The 25,864-nt window shown below is 41.3% G+C and overlaps 3 protein-coding genes across 6 annotated transcripts; 1 reads left to right on the forward strand and 2 right to left on the reverse strand.

Moving 5' to 3' along the window:
- On the reverse strand, positions 1-7,292 carry guk1a (guanylate kinase 1a). Of its 3 annotated transcripts, XM_039004073.1 has the most exons (7): positions 7,022-7,290; positions 2,073-2,186; positions 1,931-1,972; positions 1,542-1,777; positions 1,220-1,304; positions 1,035-1,120; positions 1-856 (listed from the first exon to the last, which is right to left on the reverse strand). In XM_039004073.1, the coding sequence occupies exons 1-7, from the start codon at positions 7,053-7,055 to the stop codon at positions 818-820; spliced, it is 636 nt and encodes a 211-aa protein (XP_038860001.1). In that variant the 5' UTR covers positions 7,056-7,290; the 3' UTR covers positions 1-817. The 3 variants fall into 3 exon arrangements, with proteins under 3 accessions (XP_038860001.1, XP_038860000.1, XP_038860002.1); XM_039004072.1 differs by having other exon boundaries at positions 1-1,120; positions 7,022-7,291; XM_039004074.1 differs by lacking the exon at positions 1,931-1,972 and having other exon boundaries at positions 1-1,120; positions 7,022-7,292.
- On the forward strand, positions 7,206-11,831 carry LOC120055975 (multiple myeloma tumor-associated protein 2 homolog). Its single transcript, XM_039004071.1, has 8 exons — positions 7,206-7,804; positions 8,597-8,750; positions 8,836-8,881; positions 9,172-9,254; positions 9,702-9,774; positions 9,978-10,066; positions 10,179-10,274; positions 11,125-11,831. Exons 1-8 carry the CDS (start codon positions 7,708-7,710, stop codon positions 11,378-11,380), a joined length of 894 nt encoding a protein of 297 aa, XP_038859999.1. The 5' UTR covers positions 7,206-7,707; the 3' UTR covers positions 11,381-11,831.
- A 3,136-nt stretch (positions 11,832-14,967) lies between these two features.
- Positions 14,968-19,062, reverse strand: LOC120055977 (ADP-ribosylation factor 1-like). Of its 2 annotated transcripts, none has more exons than XM_039004076.1 (5): positions 18,983-19,062; positions 18,224-18,403; positions 17,918-18,028; positions 17,695-17,819; positions 14,968-17,532 (listed from the first exon to the last, which is right to left on the reverse strand). In XM_039004076.1, exons 2-5 carry the CDS (start codon positions 18,366-18,368, stop codon positions 17,371-17,373), a joined length of 543 nt encoding a protein of 180 aa, XP_038860004.1. In that variant the 5' UTR covers positions 18,369-18,403; positions 18,983-19,062; the 3' UTR covers positions 14,968-17,370. The 2 variants fall into 2 exon arrangements, with proteins under 2 accessions (XP_038860004.1, XP_038860005.1); XM_039004077.1 differs by lacking the exon at positions 18,983-19,062 and adding an exon at positions 18,593-18,883.
- Positions 19,063-25,864: the final 6,802 nt, after the last annotated feature.

A 25,864-nucleotide genomic window follows, 5' to 3' on the forward strand; every position in this document is an offset into this window, starting at 1 on the left:
TTCACCACTGTACTAACCTGTCACACACTGAAGGCCTATAGGTTCACCACTGTACTAACCTGTCACACACTGAAGACCAATAGGTTCACCACTGAGAAAACATGTCTATACTAGATATAAAAGCTGTTAAGATATTTATGTTTCAAGAAAGGAGTGTATATATTTGGCCTGGAGAAGCAGTTTTATGCCCTGACTGAATGGAAGCTGATAATTATGAGTTTTTTTACTCTGCTGATCTCGGCTGGTCCCAGACTGAGTTAAGACCGAGTACAAATGTATCCAACACTGAGACAAGACCGAGACACTCAATGTGGCCTCGAGTACTACAACACTGCCATTAGTGGGAATGAGTCTTGTTATTATGGCCTTCTGTTGTTGAAGAGCAGAGAGAACACAGTTAATGATTTGGGGCTATAATACTACTAAATGTGCAGAAGAAAAAGAAAATGGCAGAAACTCCTGTATGCAGTAAACATGGAAGAAAAAACATATTAGGGACCATCTCAGTCACAGGTTAACCATTAATGGAGTGTTTTTCTTTGTGGATAAAAAAACTAAAATGTGCCAAATGAGTAAATAAAGCAAAAATAGTCCACTTCTACTTACAGCTTTTATCATCTTAATACCTACCTATATCCTCCTAATATGTAAATACATATGCTAGATCTTAGTGCACACTCAAAAGGTGTGGTTAGGTGCAAGGGATGTTGTTTGGAGTTCCTTCCCACACCAGTATCTGCCAGAATGTTCAGGATTGGAATAGAGGGGCTGACATTTTGTAAGGAGTGGCCAGGATGGATGTCAGGCTTCTCGTCGCTTAAGAGGACAAGTTGGTTTTCTGGACTTTTTTGATTTCCTTAAGAAAGAAAGTAGGTTTGAGGATGATATTTTGGAGATGGTGAAATTCAACACTGACAAAGATCTATTAAGGATTTAGCAATACACATTATGTGACGAATTGGTTTTCAACAAGTGAAATGGTGCGTATGGTCCAGTCCATCATACCCAGCTATGTCATGTCGATACCAACTGACCTCAATAAGAGTGTCTTTCAACTTCCCATAGGCATCGTCAAGACTATCATTGACAATGACAACGTCAAATATGCCAGGATCTTTGCCTGAAAGATAGGGGAAACAGTTTTACACCATTTTTTAACATTTCATTTATAAACATACAACTCTGTTTTCGCCCAAAGTCTCTCCAGAATCAGACTCACTTATCACCATGTCCACCTGAGCAGCATGCAAACGTTTCTGGAGGCTCTCCTCTGACTCAGTCTCTCGGTCTCTTAAACGTTTCTCCTAAAATTACAAATGACAGAAGAAGATTAATTAAGTCATGGGGATGAATTTCACCATCTCCAAAATATCATCCTCAAACCTACTCTTTGGATCACAATCCCAGACTGAGTCATTATAGGTTTATAACCATATTACACGTTTAAAAACAACATTCAATATGGTATATCAAGTCTTTCAAAGTAAAACGAGACAAAAATGGCCCTGGTAAACAGTTTTATAATGCTGCCTGTCTTTCACCAGGATGCTCATGGACGGAGGTTGGATGAAGATGTAGATGGGGTTGAGGTCTGTTGTCTTGACCGCCCTCACTCCCTGCATGTCGATGTCCAGGACGCAGATCAGGTTCTTGTCCATGACGGCCTGCACGGAGGCCTTGCTCGTCCCGTACATGTTCCCGGAAAACACTGCACTCTCAATGAACTCCCCTTTGTCGATGCTGGCCTGCATATACTCCCTTGTAACATAATGATAATCTGTAACACAACAACAGTTGCATGTTAAAAGGTTGGTTGTTGAAACCAATAGGACACAGCGGACAGCATAGGTGGTTGAAGCTAATTAAAGAGATGCAGCAGGAGGATTTGGAGTAAGATCATCCATCCTGGGAGTTTAAAAACCCTACCAACCTTTACCATTCTCTTCACCAGGACGAGGGCTCCTTGTTGTGTCTGACGGATGAGAGCACACAATTGGATATCTTATTTCTGTAACTGACACCTCCCTGACATTATACAAAGTTAACATGGGACTGGAGCAGAGCACACTTACGTGAGACGCTGAAGCCAAAGATGCCCTCGTACTCCTTGAGCAGCTTCTTGAGCAGCGTGCTCTTCCCAGCCCCCGACGGGCCACTCAGCACCACTGGCCTGGGTCCTGCCATAGCTGGGGGAGAGAGAAAGAGACAGAGGGTTAGAGGAGATGAAAACACACACACACACACCACAGTGGTTAACCAAACGGAAAGATCATTTTACACAAATGGTTGGAACTGGTGTCATGAGAAACAGACAGATTAAAAACCTACCTAGGCCTATCCTTTACTCACATGAAACTGGTACAATCTCAAGTAGCCTATATTGAAAAAGATCAGACAGGTGGTGTAGTATAGGCTGGTACTACCACACTGATCTCATGAGCTTACATAAATGGTTCACCTGTAGTACAAGGCTAGGTATAATATGAGGCTAGGTGTAATATCCCTGGTCTAAAGAATACACTATAGGGATGAATATGAAATGGACCTAATGAACCAAGCATCCCATTAAACATGGAACAAACAGATGAATTGCCTTTTGAAAAAAACAAACATTTCAGAAGGTGATTCTGTAGTAAACATCCTAAGCAATCAGAACAGGTTCCAACAAGACTAGTAGGACCAACACAGCTAGAGCGGTTATTAAGTCCCATTAGGCCGTTACCACGGCACCGTCTACTAATTGGAGTGCCTAAAATTACCCTGCTGCTTCTGATTGCAAGGCATAAGTGCTTTCAGCACACTGTCTGCAATTACTTTTTTGACAGAAAATACATTTAAAAAGACTAAAATCAGTATGATCCTAGGCTAAATGTTTACTTGTTTCTTAGGATAAAGCCTAGGCTATTTTTGTATGTGTTTTCCAATTTAGACATACCCAGCAAATGTTCCACTAATAGGTCTAGGCCTAAACTGAAACTAGTACAATCTGAAAGAGGAACAGCCACATACTGTGGAGTTATTCAATTTTCAATTTAGCTTGTGTACTAAAAACCATCAGCCGAGTCAACACAGCCAGGTCAACTACAGAGATAATGACAGTGTTAATATCAATGACAGACTATTTTGGAATTAATTAAACAAAAACAGCTTTACAATCATATTTTTTTCTGACCTATCCTATTCCAGAATGATCTTTGTCTTTAGTTGTTAGCCATATAGGATAGATCATATTATTAGGCAAAAGTCCCTCTTCCTACTTACCTTCAGTCACTTTCAGTAGACGTGTGAGTGAGGGAGAGCAGCAGGATGTGGGAGGACTGGATTGGCAAGTGAATGAGCAGCACTATTATATACTGGAGCCGGGTGTGTCAGTCTATGTGGTGTGTGTGTGGGAGCAGACTGAGCACTGTACAAACATAAGGAACTAAATCGCTGCTCCCTCCAATCACCGCTCAGTAGGTTACATAGTAGCCTAAACCCTGCCTAGCAGCTCGTGACATAGCCTAGATATTGACAGCTTCTTTCAGTTGTCTACAGAAATGATAAACGAATCATGCAAAACACGAAATAAACTCAGGTGAGAAATTATCATACAACAGTCTACTGCATTACTATTAAACACTGCAAACATAACTAGACCTAAAAAGGCATGTCTCATAAATGACAAATGCCTCTTCAATCCACAAAATAGCATTGCACCTTAAACGACCATGTCATTTATATATTGCTAGCCTATACTGTTTTAGGCTACTTACTGAAAAGTAAGTAGCCTAAAACAGGCTGTGTTGGTTAGATGTCCAAAAATAAGAAACTCCATGCGAATGATGTGTCATACTTTACTTAAGTGCTGCTGCCTCCTCATAAATCTACAGATGCTAATTTAAAGGAACTAGAGTTGTCTGCAAAAAAAGGAGTTTGTTATAATAGCCATGTAGTCTATGATCCCATATAAGCTCATTTCCATTTTAAAAATGATTCTCTCTTGTAATAGGCTAATCAGACCTGAGCTCACCCCCTGCAAAAAAGGAAAAACCTAGGAAAAACCTCTGTGTGTAGCCTGACAGCTGCAGGTGACAGAAGCATTCATTCTCTGCCGCCTCTTGAATGTTTAAACCACAAACAAATTCACAGCTCCTTTCCAAGTCAGAATCAGTCATGGGTTTGACGCTGGGATGCAGAGGGTCAGACTGTTGTCACAAAAACATGTGGACAGAAAAAGAGACTATAAGAGTGGTTTAGGCTACATCCAGTCAAATAAGAAACCACTTCTCACTAGGTTCAGATCTAACTTTCTCTTCCTTACAGTCAGAATACCAGCCAGAAATGGTACAATTCAAGAGAAGGTGACAAGTTAGCCTGTACAGCAAATACTCAAAACAATTGGGTCTACAATGACACCATACATAGGGACATCTTATAGGCTTGGCCTAACATCTAAAGGCAACACTTTACAAATGTGACAGAAAAATTGGCTATAGGCTACGTCTCCACAGACAGCCCAATTCTGAGATTGTTTCCACTACTTGGCCTTTTGCGCAATCACATCAGATCTTTTCCCATCAGATATTTTTCAGATCTGATAGGTCAAAGGACAAATTAGTGAAAAAAATATCAGAATTGGGCTGCCTGTGTAAACAAAGCACGTGTTACAGAAAACGAGGTGCATGTGAGCCGACTGCAGGCAAGGGATAAGGCTAATTGAAATGGTTACAGGAAACATTGTTCTGCATGCCATTACAGATTTTGCATTAGGTTTACTTTAGGTCAACCCTTATATATGCTTTCCACTGTTTCACAGCATGTGATCGATCTTTGCCCGACAGTGACCAACCTTTCATCATGTGAATTCAGTTGGCTCCTAATTTCATTAGGCTGTTACTGATTAGTGTGTTTTCTAATCAGCTGCAGCCTACGATAACAAAGTGCTCAGTCAGGTAAGATACACTACATGTCCAAAAGTATGTGGACACCAGTTTGTTGAACATCTCATTCCAGAATCATGGGCATTAATATGGAGTTGCTATAACAGCCTCCGCTCTTCTGGGAAGGTTTTCCACTAGATGTTGGAATATTGCTGCAGGGACTTTAGCCACAAGAGTATTAGTGAGGTTGGGCACTGATGTTGGGCTATTAGGCCTGGCTCGCAGTCAGCATTCCAATTCATCCCAAAAGGTGTTCGATGGGGTGGAGATCAGGGCTCTGTGCAGGCCAGCCAAGTTCTTCCACACCGATCTTGACAAACCATTTCTGTATGGACTTCGCGTTGTGCACGGGAGTATTGTCATGCTGAAACAGGAAAGGGCCTTCACCAAACTGTTGCCACAAAGTTGGAAGCACAGCACTCTCCGGTCCCATTCTGTGAGCTTGTGTGGCATATCACTTCGCAGCTGAGCAATTGTTGCTCCTAGACATTTCCACTTCACAATAACAGCACTTACAGTTGACCGGGGCAGCTCTAGCAGGGCAGAAATTTTACAAACTGACTTGTTGGAAAGGTTGCATCCTATGACAGTGCCACGTTGAAAGTCACTGAGCTCTTCAGTAAGGCCATTCTACTGCCAGTGTTTGTCTATGGAGATTGCATGGCTCTGTGCTCGATTTTATACACCTATCAGCAACCATGCTCTGAATGCATGTGTGGGTATGGATGTGGGTAAGCAGACAATCAAGCCATTACGGCCCCCCCATGATGAGTTCAGATTTTTTGTGGCTGCCACCCCATCAAAGTTGCCTATCCCCGATCTAAAGCATATTGCATGAGAAGGTTCTTACCTAAAAAGGTCTTCCATCCCTATCCTATGCGGTTAAAATTAGGCTTGAATTTTTTTTTCTCCATTCAACAGTAAGAAGGCAAAAGCTGCCAAACCAGATCCAATCTGTACTAACAATCAGTTTTCCCTTTCTCCCCATATTGTCCCCTATAATAACTCATAGCTTTCTAGAAACATCCAAGTTGATAAGATATCAAGCCATAATAGAGCAATGTACTTGATACCTAATTTAGGCACCACTTACTGCTATAGCCTAAATCTAGCATGTTAGCTGTGTGGGAGAGGATAGATGATGATTATGTAAACAAGACATTTCAACTTCAACACAAATGGACAGAGAATTAGACAGCTGGGTCATTCCTACTATGCAGTGCCTATTGGAGCTCATACTTTTGGGGGGAAAGCATATCTTTTTTAGTATTGTATCAGAAAAAGGACATGTTTGACTTTCAGAAAAACATGTTGGTCAAGCTCAGACACTTAAAAAAATGCTGGGGTGTATTTCTCAACCTGTTAGCTGCATAATCCTAAATGGGTGGAATTTAACAGGGTGGGAATGTGGAGCCTAAATTAGCCATAGCTCTGTGAGTGAGCAAGATTGAGCTAGTATAATGGTGAACATTTGAGCACGATTTTAAAAACAGATAAAACAGTGTTTATATTTATTTAGCTTTGCACCATTGTTTTCCCACCAAATAAATGATGACACTTCCTGAATGTGATGTCATTCTAGGAAGGGGTTGTTTCTTAAACGGAGATTAACAACAAATTAACAGGGTGGAAAGTGATATCAGAAAATCTTAAATAAAATCATAAATACAATCATTATTAAAAAACGTTATTGATGAAAGACAATTTAACTAGGACTATAAAATAACAAAGAAATATTTAATATTTTATGGTTTATATTTCTCGTGGAAGTTGATGAATAACACCCGGGGACATGGCAAAAACGCCTACATCCACTGAAAAAGTGTTCAAAAGTCATAACATTCCTCTCAAGAGCCATATTTTTGTATTTTTGAGGTAAAAGACACCTGACCTTATATTTAAAGTATTTTGGAATCCACATTTTACAGTAAATAAGAAGTGATATTTCCTGGGGACAGAATAATGCCTTGAACACGGATTGACCAATGCGTATGGCCTGTGTGACAGACTGGCTCGCTTCAGTGATGATAAAGAAAAACAGCAGGCTATTGAGAAATAGTTCATAGACTAGCGGTCAAAATAATATATGATCATCCTACCTGAGAAGAGCCTGGATAAATACCTTGTATACATCTACAATGACTGCGGTTCAATATCTCAATAATGTCTCCAAGGCGTCTTTTCCGTACTTATTAGGTGGTCTTCTCCATTTTCTGTCTACATTCCGCGTGAGAGCCATTATATAGATTGTGTTTCGACGTCATCATCACGAGCCAAATAAACGAGAGTACATCGTTCAAATACCAGTGTGTATACGTCCTCAGTGGAGTACATTCAAATAGAAAACGCTGTCGTATTTTTGTGAGCGTTTAAACTCCGCGCGCGATACATAGACAGTTTGAAAATCTACATCCAACCCAATAAGCAGAAATAATATAATTACTTCATATAAGTATTTTACAGGGGTTGCAGATTCAGTATTACGAACTGTGCGTAATGAACGCCCCCAGCTAAAAATAGCTATTTGCGTGCAGATGATCGGCTCACAAACACGCGAGACAGAACAGTTAGCAACCGTGTGGTTTTCGTTCTTCACTTTTTTAGCTCGCTAACTCAGTTTATTCGAAACACGGAAAAGGTTACTATCCATGCTTCTAACCATCGCTTGCTATATCATCGTAAGCGGACGTGAGAGAGAAAAGCCAGAAGGAAACTCCCCAGATGGACAACGAGAGGGCCTAACGTGTAAACAAAGCTTTCATCGTCTTTATTCAACGCTAAAATAATGTTTGGTGCTTCGAGATCTGGGGGTGTAAGGGGAGGGCAAGACCAATTCAACTGGGATGACGTGAAAGGCGATAAACACAGGGAAAACTACCTCGGTAAGTGGAGAAAAATGGGCATCAATGCATCGTCGTCAATGACCTTTGTCTACTGTAGCTAACGATTCGCTTCTTTGCGAATAGACAGCAGGGCGACTATCCAACTAATAATTCGGTCAAATGTTTCTAGTTAGTAACTAGCTACTTTCTAGATGTAACTAGATACAGTAGGTAGCTACTTAGCAAGTTATAATAATCAACAATGTAGTTAGATAACGGTAGTTACCGTAATAAAGCAATAGGTTGTTAGCCTGTACTCGTTTATTCGAGTGCCACGTTCTTACCTTTTTCCGAAGTGTAGTCAGTCCCTCATTAACGTTGCATTGCTTGTCAACAACTCAGATTGTCTGCCTGGAATATACTTTTTTTTTTTAAACCCAGCTAGCTATGTTGGAATGGTGAATTTGAGATGAAGATAAAACCAAGCGCAAACAATTGACTGTGCTGCCAAGGAGAGCGGCCACGCACACTCGACTGCAGCTGGTCAGGGAATGCAATGATGCTAGTCTGCGCATATACATGGCTTGCTGTATTATATATATGATGTTATCCAAATTAATACACTGGTCACGAACGATAACTATTTCTCAAAGATTTTACACTGTGCAGCCAGGAGTAGAGGGGTGTGTATTCAACACGGAAACGTTTTGCATCGTTGCATACTCTTTGATTGTAGAATAATAGTTATGGCAATCACTTCTTTATGTAACTTTATTACTTAAGCCATGTCTCTGATTTGGACATGCATGCATTTGGAGTATATTTACATCCCTGCTATTGTTTCATCCCCAGGGAACTCTCTTATGGCACCAGTGGGGCGATGGCAGAAAGGCAAAGATCTGACGTGGTATGCCAAAGACAAAAAAGGTGGTGTCAAGCCTATGTCAAGAGAAGAGGAGCTTGCTGCTGTGAAGGCAGCAGACCAAGAGGCACTGCTGGCTGCCCTGTAAGTGGAACATCACACAGAAACAACTACCTTACAGAAATATTAGAGTAAAATGTCAAACTAATGTCTTATTCATTCTTTTCAGAGGCCACAAGAATATAAAGAGACAACCATCTGGCCTGACCAAAGAGGTGCTTTTCTTTGCCTTCATAGTGTTTGAGACTAATTTCTATGATGTGCTTTTTGTTCACACAAGTTCTAGTATGTTTTGGATTATAATCATGTCTTAATTTGATAGTATCACAACTGCATTAGACCAGGGAAGATGACATTTAGTTTAGTTTCAATCTCATTTATTTAGATTTTATTTTATTTTTTTGGCACCGTGATTTAACGTAACTAGCCTAGTCATATTTTAACGTACATCTTAAGGATGAATACGGGATTGCTTTTGTAATGCCGATTCCAATGTGTCCAACAGGACCTTGCAGATGTGTGCAGGAGGGAGAATGCGGAAGCTGAGGACAGAGATGTGGACAGAGTTTCTGGCCTTGGAAGCTCCGGGTAACTGACTGAACTGTTTACAAAAGTGGTTGTTGCTCAAATTCTGTATTAAAGCTGGGTTGATACTGTAGGAGACTTCTCACCAACAAGATTTTTTTTATATACGTAATTTAGTAGACCCTCTTATCCAGCGCGACTTACAGGCGCAATTAGGGTCAAGTGCATTGCTCAAGGGTACACCAGCAGATTTTTCTCCTAGTCGGCTTGGGGATTTGAACCAGCAACCTTTAGATTACTGGCCGAAGGTCTTTAACCGTTAGATTTTTTTTCTCCTACGCCTTCTAAGCATTCTCTCAGGTCGCTCTTCACTCTTGTTTAGACTTTTTTTAGCAACATATTAGTCCATGACCGAGTATCCCTTTGATATTCAAGTGGAAGAAACAGTGCTTGCCATTATGGATTGGAGTGTACTAGTTGAGTAACTATGAGTATGTTTTCTGTCACCAGTGCAACGTCACGGAAAATGGTGTTCTCCCAACAGGAGAAGGAAGCTGCCAAAATAGGCTTGTCAGTCTTCACAGTAAGTTTATTTTTATGCTCTCTGAGTAAAACATCCTCACGCAAAGGTGAGCCATCTAAAATAATATACAACTCTGTGTAGGTGTGTTAATCCATTTGTGTTAGCTACATATTTTTCAAACATGATTGATGCCGCTTGGGAATTGATTCTGTAATAGTCATGTTACATGATTACGGTCATAATGGAGAGCATTGTTTTCACAGCACCATAAAACAGAAGGGAAGTCTGGAAACCAGGAAGCCTCTGCCAGAAAAACATCTGCGAACACAGAGAAACAGGATGTGGATCAAAGGTAGTGTGTTATTGATCACATAGTGTGTTGACAAGCGAATATCTGAGGTAAATTTCTTCAGATTACTGTCTCAAAAAAACCTCAAGACTTGTCTGTTATACTTTCCCATCAGACATGGTAGCAGCAGAAAGAAGAAGGAAAAGAAGCGCAAAAAGAAGAAAAGGCAGAGAAGAGACTCTTCTTCCTCCGATTCGGAAGATGACAAAAGGTTAGCGTGTTGTTTCTCCTTTTTAGACCTGTATGTCACTTGTATGTCATGTTATCTTTGCCTTTCCCTTTTTAAATGATAAAATCACAAGAAAACACCACCAATGTCCAATAATGTTACAAGTGGCGCAGTGGTCTAAGGCACTGCATCTCAGTGCAAATCCAGGCTGTATCACATCCGGCTGTGATTGGGAGTCCCATAGGGCGGCGCACAATTGGCCCAGCGTCGTCTGGGGTAGGCCGTCATTGTAAATAAGAATTTGTTCTTAACTGATTTGCCTAGTTAAATAAAGGTACAATAAAACAAAAAGAGGCTTATTTGCTTTAGCACTAGAGGGTGCTAAGTCACTGTTGGCGAGGTGGAGAGCTGGTCTTTGGTTCCATCTCAAAAGATGGGTTTTTGCCAACCATTAGACTTTGTATGCTTGGTAGAAACATAGAACAGGTTGTACCCTTACTAGGGATGTGTCAGTTAATGTGTCCAGCTGCTGTATTCTGTGGTAATACAGGACTGATTTAAAAAAAAAAAAAAAAAGAAGCAGGCTTGGGATGTTTAGCAACAGGAAGAGGTAGTCTTAGTTAAAATAAGGTGTAGGTTTGATTTTTGAACTGAGTGAATGCATCATCCAGCCCATGTCATGCTTATCTTGTTTGGGGGCGGGCCTTATTTATTATTCTCCTATGGAACCCAGATAGTTATCCTTTTATAGATGAGGCAATGAGTTATCCTTTTATAGATGAGGCAATGGTTTGTATCATAACATTCAGTGTATCCTTAATTTATCCTCCTCAGCTTACTTTGAGCCCTGCCTATTAGTCCCAATCATTGATTGTGTTTCTTTACTCCTCAGGCGCAGAAAGGACCACCATCATCATAATCCATCATGCCTCAGTCAGACTGGAGCCAGACCCCATGACAGCCATTCAAAGGGGGGACCAAAGGGTGAACGCCACCCCCCCTCCGCTCAACGACGCCAGCAGAGGCATGACACACACTCCTCCGACAGGGAGTCCCCCGTCCCCCGTCACCGTGCCAGCCACAAGGCAGCCCATGCTGCTCTGACACAAAGCCACAGGCTGCGCCATGACACAGACTCTGACGATTAATGTCCCCCCCACTCAATCAGACACATTGAGGGAGAGGAGTGCTCTAGCCCACAGCAGGGCAGCTTGACTGGTCTATGGACTGTCCTCATGTACTTCTGGACTGGACTCAAGGGCTGTGGTTGAGAACAGTAGGTCAATCTGTAGGCTACTCCTCAAACCACTAGCACCAGTTTTTATTTGTGTTGAATTTTGAATTGATACATTTGTTTCTATTGGTATTTTATTTTTCTGAACCAGCTCAAATGTATTTTATGATCTGTGTCTAGCTACCAAAATTGAAGGACACTATTCATGCAATTGAATCAGGGACTACTGAAAGCAAGTTAAGTGCATGTGTTCTTGGTGCTGAAAACAAGTTAGTCAATACAAACTATTGCTGTCCAAGACATTAAATCTGGTGTGACACTTGCCCATACTACCAGTAAAAAATGTATTTAAATGTGTGCCAACACCTAAATGTTACTGAGTCTTCTCTTTGGTTTGTCAGTCTCGTCATCAGTTGAGAATATTCACTTCTCTCCATCCCACTGTGCCTCACACTACTCAGCATTTTTGCTCCTTTTCCTCTATCAAACAAGAACTCCTTTGCCCCATCACTCTTTTCTGTTCTAGGTTCAGTTGCCTGCCTCCCTGGCTGGGGTAAGATACAATGCACTCCAGTGGTCATAATGGAGTGTAGTGTTTGTATTTGCCTTAAATCAGGCCTGAAAGGGGGCATTCTGCTGGCTGGCACCTGATGGTGCACTAAAAAGAGCAAGGCATTCACAAAGGAGAGTGCACAGAAGAAAAAAACAGTCTGGTCTTTTATATGACAGAGTACCATTAGGACTGCCACACGTAAACCAAGCTGATTGATGGACAAAGCCACACTGTAAGGGACTCGAGACTCCTGCCCCCTCCTTCCACGACCACCATACTTCTGCCATGTTTTATAGGCTTGGCTGCATTAACCATGGCAGTCTAATCAACCTGAAAGAACAGCCTAAATTGCTCCCCAATTATTGCCACCACCCATCCCTGGCGCAGACAGGCCCAGCTGTAGCCATGTGTAACTTATTCAACACCTGCTTTGGGTGGTTAGTTGGCTGCCATCACCTTGGACCAACCCACTCTCTTAGTCCAAGTCATGGGGGGAGAGTAGTTGGGTGTGATTGTGGATTTGGGACAAGAGAAGGGTGTGTGACCAAAGCACAGGCAAAGTCAATTTTTAGATTAGGAGTCATTTTGAATTCATAATGGGGAAAGATAGAGGCTTGATTAACTCATGGGGCAGTGTGGGTTTCTAACTGGGAAGTTATTAAGAAATCAAATTTTATTTGTCACATACACATGGTTAGCAGATGTTAATGCGAGTGTAGCGAAATGCTTGTGCTTCTAGTTCCGACAATGCAGTAATAACCAACGAGTAATCTAACCTAACAATTCCACAACTACTACCTTATACACACAAGTGTAAAGGGATAAAGAATATGTACATAAAGATATATGAATGAGTGATGGTACAGAACGGCATAGGCAAGATGCAGTAGATGGTATCGAGTACAGTATATACATATGAGATGAGTAATGTAGGGTATGTAAACATAAAAGTGGCTAGTGATACATGTATTACATAAAGATGGCAATATGCAGTAGATGATATAGAGTACAGTATATACATATACATTATATTAAGTGGCATTGTTTAAAGTGGCTAGTGATACATTTTTGATACATTTCCATCAATTTCAAATTAAAGTGAGCTGGAGTTGAGTCAGTATGTTGGCAGCAGCCACTCAATGTTAGTGGTGGCTGTTTAACAGTCTGATGGCCTTGAGATAAAAGCTGTTTTTCAGTCTCTCGGTCCCTGCTTTGATGCACCTGTACTGACCTCGCCTTCTGGATGATAGCGGGGTGAACAGGCAGTGGCTCGGGTGGTTGTTGTCCTTGATCTTTATGGCCTACCTGTGACATCGGGTGGTGTAGGTGTCCTGGAGAGCAGGTAGTTTGCCCCAAGTGATGCGTTGTGCAGACCTCACTACCCTCTAGAGAGCCTTACGGTTGTGGGCGGAGCAGTTGCCGTACCAGGAGGTGATACAGCCCGACAGGATGCTCTCGATTGTGCATCTGTAGAAGTTTGTGAGTGCTTTTGGTGACAAGCCGAATTTCTTCAGCCTCCTGAGGTTGAAGAGGCGCTGCTGCACCTTCTTCACAATGCTGTCTGTGTGGGTGGACCAATTCAGTTTGTCCGTGATGTGTACGCCGAGGAACTTAAAACTTACTACCCTCTCCACTACTGTCCCGTTGATGTGGATAGGGGGGTGCTCCCTCTGCTGTTTCCTGAAGTCCACAATCATCTTTGTTTTGTTGACGTTGAGTGTGAGGTTATTTTCCTGACACCACACTCCGAGGGCCCTCACCTCCTCCCTGTAGGCCGTCTCATCGTTGTTGGTAATCAAGCCTACCACTGTAGTGTCGTCCGCAAACTTGATGATTGAGTTGGATGCGTGCATGGCCACGCAGTCGTGGGTGAACAGGGAGTTCAGGAGAGGGCTCAGAACGCACCCTTGTGGGGCCCCAGTGTTGAGGATCAGCGGGGTGGAGATGTTACCTACCCTCACCACCTGGGGGCGGCCCGTCAGGAAGTCCAGTTGCACAGGGCGGGGTCGAGACCCAGGGTCTCGAGCTTGATGACGAGTTTGGAGGGTACTATGGTGTTAAATGCTGAGCTGTAGTCGATGAACAGCATTCTCATGTAGGTATTCCTCTTGTCCAGATGGGTTAGGGCAGTGTGCAGTGTGGTTGCGATTGCGTCGTCTGTGGACCTATTGGGGCTGTAAGCAAATTGGAGTGGGTCTGGGGTGTCAGGTAGGGTGGAGGTGATATGGTCCTTGACTAGTCTCTCAAAGCACTTCATGATGACGGAGGTGAGTGCTACGGGGCGATAGTCATTTAGCTCAGTTACCTTAGCTTTCTTGGGTACAGGAACAATGGTGGCCCTCTTGAAGCATGTGGGAACAGCAGACTGGGATAAGATTTGATTGAATATGTCCGTAAACACACCAGCCAGCTGGTCTGCGCATGCTCTGAGGACGCGGCTGGGGATGCCGCCTGGGCCTGCAGCCTTGCGAGGGTTAACATGTATAAATGTTTTACTCACGTCTGCTGCAGTGAAGGAGAGTCCGCAGGTTTTGGTAGCCGGTCGTGTCAGTGGCACTGTATTGTCCTCAAAGCGAGCAAATAAGTTATTTAGTCTGTCTGGGAGCAAGACATCCTGGTCCGCGACGGGGCTGGTTTTCTTTTTGTAATCCATGATTGACTGTAGACCCTGCCACATACCTCTTGTGTCTGAGCCGTTGAATTGCAACTCTACTTTGTCTCTATACTGATAGTTTAATAGTAAATGGTAAAATTTACAATATTTGAATTGTGACAGTTGGCAGAATCATTCAGTATATGTTGCCTTTCTTGCTGTTGATCGATACTGTTCACTGTGCCTTCCTCTTGAGTCCAAGGAGGAGATAGAGGTTAACGGTGCAATGTCAGCATGATCAAATCCAATAACTAATTCGCTTAAAAGAGAATTACATGAAAAACAACAGAACATGTAAACAGTCTCTAATCACTTTAATTACAGTGCTTTTCTCCAAAAAATTTAAGCTGAAATAACTTTACATAAAAAAAAAATTAAAATTTTTTTTTGACAAAAGTTCTGCTAAAGAGATTGTTTCAACAAAAGGTTCAGGCAATCAGTTTTTATCCAACGCCTTGCTTTAAAAGAAATACTAAGGGTCCATAGCACTCTGGTGGAATAACACCCAGAACCTTTTGATAAGCACAAAAGGTTTGTAATGGAACAGCATGTTTCTTTGACATGAGAACAAAAGTATCCCCTCAGAACTTAGCCAAGGACAACATGAACTACGAAGGACAAAAAAATACTAGCGCCCACTAAGTAAAAAATATGGAGTTCATACATATTTCATATTGCCACAGATGCATGCCTTTTTCCAAAACTATTAATATACTTTTATCATTCTCAATAAAAAGGGATGAAAACAAGGTGTTCAGGTCATGATGGAGGACATCAGAATACAACTGCTTTTGTCATATCAGAGCATCATACAGCATATACCTTGAGTGCTGGGGTAAACAACCAGGCGTCTGCGATGGGGGTTCAATGTTTTTATGAATATCGCTAGCAACAACAGACTAAACACATTTTGAATGACATACCTACAGTAGAAAAGAGGAAAATATCTTATTTCTAATGATGTCAACTTTATTTCTCCACTCCTAATATTGAACAAATTACACTCACTGGAGTATCTGACATAGGCTTTGAAAAATAGGCTACCAGTGTGGCAAGTGCTACTGGCTGCTGGTAAGTGTTTTTGACTTGGACATACATTTTTGCCAACCCATGGATAGCAAGCTAAACAGTTGCGCTTAGCGAAAGTGTCTGCAGTTACCTTTCTAGCTAATAGGCTATGTTAGAGTTTACACTTCCTCTTCCAATTATAAATGTGGGGAGGTCAAACTAATGAAAAAAACATTTACCAAATCTATTCATTTCAAAATGTTTTGATTACTTTGCCTTGACATTCACCTGATAAGACATGAGGAAAAAATGTTTTGGCTAACATAATGGGAGTCCCTGGTTCAGCGGTTTGCCTGGGAGGGGGTCCCTGGGAAAGATAAGGTTGAAGACCCCTGAGTTACAAGGTTGTTGTGACACTAAGTCATTGTGATGGTGATGTTGAGGACATCAAGGTATCCCAACCCTTGAGCACCTGCAGCTGACAAGAGTAATGACAATGCTTATGTAGACAAAAATGTTTAACAATCAATTAGCTAGTCCCGCTGACAATCAATGTGTTCGAGATATTAGATTCTGCACAGAACATGGATTATAGCAAATGGATAGGCAGGAATTCTGCTTCTCTAGGCATTGAGAAAATCTGTTGATTTGCACACAATCTGTATCTTGAACATGCATTTGTCCAACATACAGACCACATCATGCACTTTTTTGCTATTAAATTCAGGCTCACTGCAACAAAGGCAGTACACATGATTAACCTGAGCCACTTTCATACATCATAATGCTGACCAGACAGCATCTCTGTCCATCACAAAGCAGGTGAATGATGAGATTCATGGAGGAACATAGTTACTCTGCATGGCAGCCACTTCTCAATGAAAGCCAACATGATGACACACAACAAAAGCTGGTAAGTGTCAACAAGAGTTTGACTTTGAAGCCCACGGACCTGTTTTAGGCTTCATCTCAATAACATTATCTTCAGTGTTTTGCTAAATGGTATTTTGGGGAGAGCAGGATATTGTAGCCTTCAGAGGTGTTAAACCATAATTGTTGCAAGTAGTACATCTGTATGTATGATTAATTCAGGAGAAACACTCCTTTCAGTAAAAATTACCAGCAAACTTATGTAAAAAAGTCATTAAACATAGGGTCCCATCAATTACTTTTTGCCTCCATTTTCTATTTACTAGACATGTATATGTCTGCCCAAGGGTCAAGAGGAGGAAATAACCAAGGTGGATTTTTAAAGTCTGCAATAAGCTGCCTCTTAAACCCCCCACCACCCAAAACAAGACTATTTACATTAAATAAGAAACCCAGACAGCTTTCCATGATTGGGTTATTATCCTCCCTGGCCCATATGGTGTATTGTTGTAACGAGAGATGAGAAATGAGGGCAGCTTTCCAGTAGGTACTTTTGACAAAAGTAACTTAATTTTCAACATCAGAAGAGTACAAAGCAAAGATAGAGAGAAGATACAGTGTTACACTTTTCACACTACTGAGCCGAGCAGAGCTGTACTGCGCCAGCCTGGTAACTCTTCTACCACACAGTTGCTAGAACCGTGCAGGAAAGGACAACATGAAAGAAAATCATCTGAGCCACCGTACGGTTTGAGTCGGCACGATAGAGTGAAAAGGGTATATGTGAGTTGAGGAGGACAGTGGATTATGATGATTAGGCCTATTTCTGGTTTTTTAACTGATTAGACAACCAATCCAGTCCTTCATAGAGACCGTCTCCGCTGGTGGCACAGGTGGCCTGGATGTACCAGTTTCTATGGCGAAGGGAGTGCAGTCCCAGCTTGTCTGTGAGTTCGGCCGCATTCATAGCATTTGGGAGGTCCTGAAAAGAGAAGTTGTCCCATAATGAGACAAAAGCCAAGCCAGGGAAGGACATCCAAAGTATATAACAGGTGTATTGTCCTTTCTATTTTATTAATACAAAAAAAGCAAGTCGGAGGCTTTTTACTTTCACACAATGGACAGGTGAAAAATGTAGGAGTACCTGTTTGTTAGCGAATACTAATAAGACTGCCTCTCTTAGTTCATCCTCTGCCAACATTCTCATCAGTTCTTCGCGGGCTTCATTCACTCGCTCTCTGTCATTGCTGTCCACAACGAAGATGAGACCTGAAACACACCAAAAGAAAAACATTTTGAGTCAACATCTCTAGTCTGTTGGTCCCCCTTTGACAGGAGTAAAATTACTTGCTGTCAGCACATCTTACCCTGTGTGTTCTGGAAATAGTGACGCCACAACGGTCGAATTTTGTCTTGACCACCGACATCCCACACTGTAAAACTTATGTTCTTGTACTCGACTGTCTCAACATTAAAACCTGAGTTGAAGAAAGAAGACATTAATAACCCGCACAATCTATTTGATGCAACAAGTGAACATGTGCAGGGGGAAATTGTGTTGTTTTTAGTTATATATTTTTTAAATAGTCTCAACGTTACACAAAATATGATATTCATACAAACTGGGCTGACAACACTTAGGCCTACATGCCACCACCAGTGCTACTACTTACCTATAGTTGGAATGGTAGTTACAATTTCTCCAAGTTTGAGTTTGTACAGGATTGTTGTTTTACCAGCAGCATCGAGACCCACCATGAGGATCCTCATCTCTTTCTTGCCAAATGCTTTAAAGAGGCTTGCAAATAAATTCCCCATAGTGAAAGACGGATTCAACTTTGGCAGTAGGAATACTAGAAGAGAACAAGAGGAACACAGTTTTGTAACCGTCAGTGTGTAGTTGTGCGCTGCCAAATACAGAAGGTTAACCCATCTTATAAACTAATTGAGTTGTTTAATATACCTAGTATATCAACTTTCTGCCAACTATGTTGGTTGATTAGTTAGCAATATAACTAAAAACAAGAAGCTAGTTTACTAACCATATAGTTCGCGTCAACGCTTAGATAGCTGCTAGCTAACGTTACACAAATCATTTCATAAACTAACCAGTTGGATAAATTAAGATAATAACCATCGCGTTGAAAACTGTCTTGCAGTGAAAGACAAATGGCTATTACGTTAGCTATATCGAAAGACCACTAAGTTAGCTCTCTAATAGATAACTAGCTGACTGTTTTGCTAGCTTTAGCAAGCGGCGCCAAGCTAGCCTAACCAGCCATCTGGCAAGTTTTTTTCAGACCTTTTTAACTAGCTAGACCCCAGGAAATGAGACCCCTTTACGTTATATAGCTAAGCAGCTAAATACAATGTATGTGACTATTATCATATTCAAACAACATCAAGCGTAAAAATGTCAATTTTCTGCTTACAGTTGTTTTCAATCCTTTCCTCTTTAAGGCGTTTCCTTCCTCAAGATGTCGGGTTATTATTTGGCCACGTCAGAGCTTCCAGAACGACTTCCGTGAAACATAGCGTTTGGTATGTCGCGCCCTATGGGCTGGAGGCGAATGGCACTCATTTTCACATTTTTGTGCTGCTAAAACATGAGTTTGCTTGTTGCAGGTGCGTGAGAATAATTATTCGATTATATGAAAATAAAAAACTCACACACTGCTTTTTCTCATATAACTTTAGTTTGAGGAATGGAAAAAGCTTGGCCAGAAAGGTAAACTTATAGGGAAAGACAACATTTTAAGGGTTGTGATATATTGTATTGAATATTATCTCCAATCAGAAATATGTTTTACCTGTTGATGTGCCATTCTATAAATATTTAGATTTTTTGGATAAAGTTCAAGGTGGGCACCATTTTGATAACAGAAGTCAGTCAACTTGATCTCCTCTCTTCCTGTGCAGCATAGTGAAAGCTACTGAAGAGTGCTCTTACTGGCAAACACAGTGTTTTCCTTTTCTTTTTAATCAAATTGTATTAGTCACAAGCGCCGAATACAACTGGTGTAGACTTTAACATGAAATGCTTGCTTACGAACCTTTCCCAATGATGCAGTTTTTTAAAAAGTATAACAAATAAAATACCAACACAATAAATAAAATAAAATAAACAAAAATTGAGCTATATATAGGGAGTACCAGTGCCAGATCAATGTGCAGATGTACAAGGTATTTGAGGTAGATATGTACATAAAGGCAGGGTAAAGTGACTAGGCATCTGAATATATAATAATACGAGTAAAATAAAGAACAGAGTAGCAGCAGCAAATGATGAGTGCAAAAGTGTGTGAGTGTGTATGTGTCGATATGCGTGTGTGTTGTGTGTGTGCGTATGTGCGTATGTAGTGTATGTGGATGTGTGTGGGTTTTATGTGGGAGTGTCAATGTAGTGTGTGTGAGTGAGTGTGTATATTGTGCGTATACTGAGCCTTCCTCTGACACCGCCTTATATAGAGGCCCTGGATGGCAGGGAGCTCAGCCCCATTGATGTACTGGTCAGTCCACACAACCCTCTGTAGCGCTTTGCGGTCAAGGGCGATGCATTTGCCATACCATGCGGTGATGCAGCCAGTCAAGATGCTCTCGATGGTGTAGCTGTAGAACTTTTTGAGGATCCGAGGGCCCATGCCAAATCTTTTCCTGAGGGGGAAGAAGTGCTGCCATGCCCTCTTCATGACTGTGCAGATGTGTGTGGACCATGTTAAGTCCTTAGTGATGTGGACACCAAGGACCTTGAAGAGCTCGACCCACTCCACAACAGCTCCGTCGATGTGGATGGGAGCGTGCTCTCCCCTCTTTCTCCTAGAATCCACAATCAGCACAATTACAATTACTGACATTGAGGGAGAGGGTGTTGTCCTGGTACCACACTGCTAAGTCTCTGACCTCCTCCCTGTAGGCTGACTCATTGCTGTCGGTGATCAGGCCTACCACCGTCGTGTCGTCAGCAAACTTGATGAGGGTGTTGGAGTTGTGTGTGGCTACACAGTCGTATGTGAACAGGGAGTACAGGAGGGGACTAAGCACACACCCTTGAGGGGCGCCATGTTGAGGGTCAACGTGGCGGTGGTGTTGTTGCCTACTCTCACCACCTGGGGCCGGCCCATCAGGAAGTCTAGGATCCAGTTGCAGAGGGAGGGGTTCAGTTCCTGGGTCCCTAGCTTGGTGATGAGTTTGCAGGGAACTATGGTGTTGAGCTGTAGTCTATGAATAGTATTCTCACATAATTATTTCCCTTCTTGTCCAGGTGGGAGATTGTCCAGGTGGGAGATAATTCACTATGACATAATTCATTCTTTCTGCCATAGACTTCAGGAGACTACAGGACTTCAAGGGACTTCACTAAAGGCCAGAGATGCAGGGCCCACAAGATTCAGACCAAGGCTAAAAAGACCCAGCTCCTCTTTCTCCACACCTAGCACAATGGAAGACCATCAGTTTGTGGAAAAAAATCAAGAGTGCATGTGGTAAACTGCCTTGTTTTATTCAAACTCACTAAGGACCAACATTTCCATTATAGGCCATTTCAAACCCTCCTTTATTCCTTGACAGCTTAGCAACAGGGCAGATTGAGTTACAACACTGAAATGTTTGATAAGGTATGAACACGATTCTGTAACTCTAACCAAGACCTGTGACACTGTTTGAAAAACATTACAGTCATAGCAAACCCATGAACATGAATCCAATCCAATGTTTTCATCATCAGACTTATGGACATTGGTTGTACTAGTTCTACTCTAGTGTAGAAATAATAATATAAGTCAAGGGGTGGTGGTGCTGCTGTCACTACAAAACATCCTTGTTTCCTTCTATACATGTCCTGTCTTGCCTCCCAGGTGTTAGATTGAGTAGAGTAATGAACCGCCCTTGCCCCTTGATATTGCCGCCACTGTACAATGTACAATGGCACATAGGCCTATTCATGTGGGCAAATATGCAGTGCCAATCGGGGGCATTTGAGGGGTGTCTACGAGACACTTGGCTTTTCATCATGTCTGTCTTCTCACGGTCTCAGGGTGAAACCAGGGTAGCTCAGCTGTTGCCATTATGGGGGTGGAGTGCAGAGGCTAGCCAGCCAGCCAGCCAACCCGGCCCAGAATCACCCCTTTCTCTGGCATGGCAAGACCTTGTCCACTGAATAGCTTACCACAAAACAATGTCCTCTGTGTGACTGTGAGACAGGTGTTTGATCATTGACAATAGATTGACAATAGATGCTAATGTGAGCAAGCAAAAATATGTTATTGGAAAAAGAAATGAGAACATAATGCCGCTGCCACAGGGTTGGTTGCAAGAATAGATCTATGACTTCATTTTCCATTACTTGACTATTCTATTCATAACCAAATGTTCAAGTGTGAGTTGGTTCCATTTCAAAAGAGAGAAAATTGTGAATGTGCTTTTATATTCTGATATACAGTATGCGTGGGTTGTCTGTTGGTATATAATGTTTTAAAGTTGATATGTTCACCTGCCCAGAGACTGCAGATAAGTAAATTAGCTGTTAGCTAAATCTGGGGCAATGCATCACTTCTAATTTCTGAGACTTAGCCTATGTTGTTGTACATTATCCTTTAACAAATAAACATAATAAATCAATTAAATACAATTCAGGCTAAAGGTTTCCAATGGATAGAATGGGGATGTTCTCTAGGCCTACTAAAGATAATTAATTCAGACTATTGTGATTGTAATTTGTTGTGCATGTCACATAGGCCTATATTTATCTAATGGGATTTCCAATACATTTCGTCCCCAAAAATATTCAAAATTCTTCCTCTGATTCACAGAAGCCTAATAATCAAATATTTATGTGCAACAAGTTGAATTTTAACCAGGGTCAACCATGTCTGCCCCTTCTTCAGTGGAGAGGGCAGTGCCTGGGACTCAGGGACAGAGCAGCAGGGGGGAGAGTGGGTCTGTGGTTGGTGGAGGACCACACAGCGAAGCCTGCATAATGCCGTCTCACTACTGGAACCTTCATTTGTGGTTTTGGCCTGCCAAATGCCTGAGGAAGAAAAACTTTCAGCATAGGTTTGTTTTTGCAGGCAGACAGTGTTGTATTCACTTGTAAAGGAGTGCTGTGTTTTCTCTACAAGATGGTTATTTTTATTTTGGATAGTTGGGGTTTCACTGTTCTAATGTTGCAGTCCAGTGCCAGATCAATCTAATATTTTTATAATTTGGCCTTTCATTTTCTTTCGTTCCTTTCCTTGTACATCTCTGTTGTACTTTTGAGACTAAGATAAGAGTACCATGATTTATGCCTTATATACTGGATTTGGCTGCATGATTTCAACAGAATAAATTGTAAACTGGAGTAGTTACAATCCACATTTTTTAAGATCAGGTTTTAGGCCTAAAGCATTTAGAAAAAACAAACATGATGATTTCAATTGTAATAGTCATAGTTTTTGTAATTAAAGCATATCTCTTTTTGACAGATGACATTAACACATTTGGCAATGGCACTGGAAACATTAAAATATCACAACAAGCAAAAAACATTATTAGCTATAAGCAGTAGGTATCATACTGGTATAAACCTAGCACTGGGGAATCCCTTTCTCAATAGTGACCTAACGCCCTCTATGGGTCAAACAGAGACTGCATACATAAGAGATTGACAGCAAAAAGTGACTGGGATTTCCCCACTAATAGGGTACTTACTTGCAGTTGACTACTTAGTTGAAGAAATGGAAACCACTGTGTTTTTGTTTGTTAAAAAACTAGGTAAGATTACTGGGCTATCAGCTCTTTTCATTATTATTGTGGGACACTTTTATCAGTTTCAGAAAAGTATGATTCAAGTCAATTATTTCCTATTTTCCTCACTGCTTTAAACAGCTCCACCCAACTGGGTCTGTGCACTACATGTATCAGTGATTCCAATGTTGTCATTACTTTTAGTTTTTGTCATAGCTATGATCATTAACGTTAAATATTCAGCTTTAATTAGTTACAATTAGTTGGGTCGTTATATCCAAACATGCTGTAAGACCAGAAAAGAAGGACTATATTTTAAGACATGAAAAGCAAGATTCCTCTTTACAAATACGTCAATGCTGTTTGTGAAAAAATCCCACCAATTCAAGTTCATACACAATAGGGGGTAGGCAAGGTTGCTTTGTGGAATGTCACACAGTCTTGCCAATGATTTTCCTCAAAACTATGGATCGTTTATTGGGGTTCTATTTAACCAAACCAGGCTGAATAAGGAATACTATTACAATCCTTCAATTTCACAATGAAGGATTGTGCGTCGACGCTCCCTCCCAAACCATGCATCAATACAGTGTGATTGTAACACCCTCAGTACCGTAAAAGCAGTCAGTGCATTAGCCTCAGCCTGCTACTGTGTGGTCTTCCACAGAACTAGCACGCAGGAACGTGATTAGACAGATGGAAGGCAAGGGAACGAATGGAGGCCTCAACAACAATGCATGACTCCTATCCTCCTAGCCTGTAGAGTTTGGGTGATTTCCTACTTCCCAACCCATGCCCAAGGGCCACATTAGTAAATGCAGTTTAACAAGACCAAATTAAGCACATCCAGCAACAAAGCACTGTTTGACTTGGAGAGGACTTGCTTGCTTACAACTGGAACCAATGAAAGTCCGTCGGTCACCCCGCCCCCACATAGTGCCTTCAGAAAGTATTCATACCCCTTGACTTATTTCACATTTTGTTGTGTTACAGCCTGAATTCAAAATCAATAAAAAAAATAATTCTCACCCATCTACACACAATACCCCATAATGACAAAGTGAAAACATATTTTTAGAACTGTTTTGCAAATGTTTTGAAAATGAAATACAGAAATATCTAATTTACATAAGTATTCACACCCCTGAGTCAGTACTTTGTAGACTCACCTTTGGCAGCGATTACAGCTCTGAGTTTTCATGGGGAAGTCTCTAAGATCTTTCCACACCTGGATTGTGCAACATTTGCCCATTATTCAAGTTCTTCAAGCTCTGTCAAATTGGTTGTTGATCGTTTCTAGACAACCATTTTCAGGCCTTGCCATAGATTTTCAAGTAGATTTAAGTCAAAACTGTAACTCGGCCACTCGAACATTCACTGTCATCTTGGTAAGCAACTCCAGTATAGATCTTTCTTGTGTTTTAAGGTTATTGTCTTGCTGAAAGATGAATTCATCTTCCAGTGTCTGGTGGAAAGCAGACTGAACCAGGTCTTCCTATAGGATTTTGCCTGTGCTTAGCTCCATTCCTTTTCTTTCTTATCCTGGAAAAACTCCCTTGTCCTTGACGATTACAAGCATACCCATAACATGATGCAGCCACCACTATGCTTGAAAATATGACGAGTTGTACTCAGTACTGTGTTGTATTGGATTTGCCCCACACTTTGTATTCAGGACAAAAAGTGAATTGCTTTGCCACATTGTTTGCAGTATTACTTTAGTGCCTTGTTGCAAACAGGATGCACGTTTTGGAATATTTTTATTCTGTACAGGCTTCCTTCTTTTCACTCTGTCATTTAGGTTAGTATTTTCGAGTAAATACAATGTTGTTGATCCATCCTCAGTTTTCTCCTATCACAGCCGTTAAACTCTGTAACTGTTTTAAAGACACCATTGGCCTCATGGTGAAATCACTGAACTGTTTCCTTCTTCTCCGGCAACTGAGTTAGGAAGGACGCCTGTATCTTTGTAGTGACTGGGTGTATTGATACAATATCCAAAGTGTAATTAATAACTTCACCATGCTTAAAGGGATATTCAATGTCTGCTTTTTTTATTGTAGCAATAGGTGCCCTTCTTTGCGAGGCATTGGAAAACCTCCCTGGTCTTTGTGGTTTAATCTTTGTTTGAAATTCTCTGCCCGGCTGAGGGACCTTACAGATAATTGTATGTGTGGGGTACAGAGATGATGTAGTCATTCAAAAATCATCTTAAAAACTATTATTGCATACAGAGTGAGTCCAAGCAACTTATTATGTGACTTGTTAAGCAAATGTTTACTCCTGAACTTATTTTAGGCTTGCCATAACAAAGGAGTTAAATACTTATTGACTCAAGACATTTCAGCTTTTCATTTTGAAAAACAAAGTTCCACATAGGCTAGTGACAAAATATTTTCTGTAAAATTCAGGCTGTAACACAACATAATTTGGAAAAAGTCAAGGGGTGTGAATACTTTGTGAAGACACTGTATATCCCCAGTCAGTTAGTCTACATACACACTGAGTAAGACAGAGCACAGAGCACAGGTGCATGTGATGATGTTTGACAGGTTAGGTTAGGGGGAAACACCTGCGTGGCATCCTGTCAA

Source organism: Salvelinus namaycush, chromosome 11 (genome assembly GCF_016432855.1).
Source record: "Salvelinus namaycush isolate Seneca chromosome 11, SaNama_1.0, whole genome shotgun sequence".
NCBI classification, from domain to species: domain Eukaryota; kingdom Metazoa; phylum Chordata; class Actinopteri; order Salmoniformes; family Salmonidae; genus Salvelinus; species Salvelinus namaycush.

Coding starts and splice junctions, on each gene's coding strand:
- guk1a (XM_039004072.1), bottom strand. CDS start 7,055: ATGTATACAAGGTATTTATCCAGGCTCTTCTCAG. Junction 2,187..7,021: donor TTTATCCAGGCTCTTCTCAG/GTAGGATGATCA, acceptor TCTCTCCCCCAG/CTATGGCAGGACCCAGGCCA. Junction 1,305..1,541: donor CTCCGTCCATGAGCATCCTG/GTGAAAGACAGG, acceptor TTGTAATTTTAG/GAGAAACGTTTAAGAGACCG.
- LOC120055977 (XM_039004076.1), bottom strand. CDS start 18,368: ATGGGGAATTTATTTGCAAGCCTCTTTAAAGCATTTGGCAAGAAAGAG. Junction 17,820..17,917: donor CTATTTCCAGAACACACAGG/GTAAGATGTGCT, acceptor GGTGTGTTTCAG/GTCTCATCTTCGTTGTGGAC. Junction 17,533..17,694: donor TAGTATTCGCTAACAAACAG/GTACTCCTACAT, acceptor TTCTCTTTTCAG/GACCTCCCAAATGCTATGAA.
- LOC120055975 (XM_039004071.1), top strand. CDS start 7,708: ATGTTTGGTGCTTCGAGATCTGGGGGTGTAAGGGGAGGGCAAGACCAA. Junction 8,751..8,835: donor GAGGCACTGCTGGCTGCCCT/GTAAGTGGAACA, acceptor CATTCTTTTCAG/AGGCCACAAGAATATAAAGA. Junction 9,775..9,977: donor TAGGCTTGTCAGTCTTCACA/GTAAGTTTATTT, acceptor TTGTTTTCACAG/CACCATAAAACAGAAGGGAA.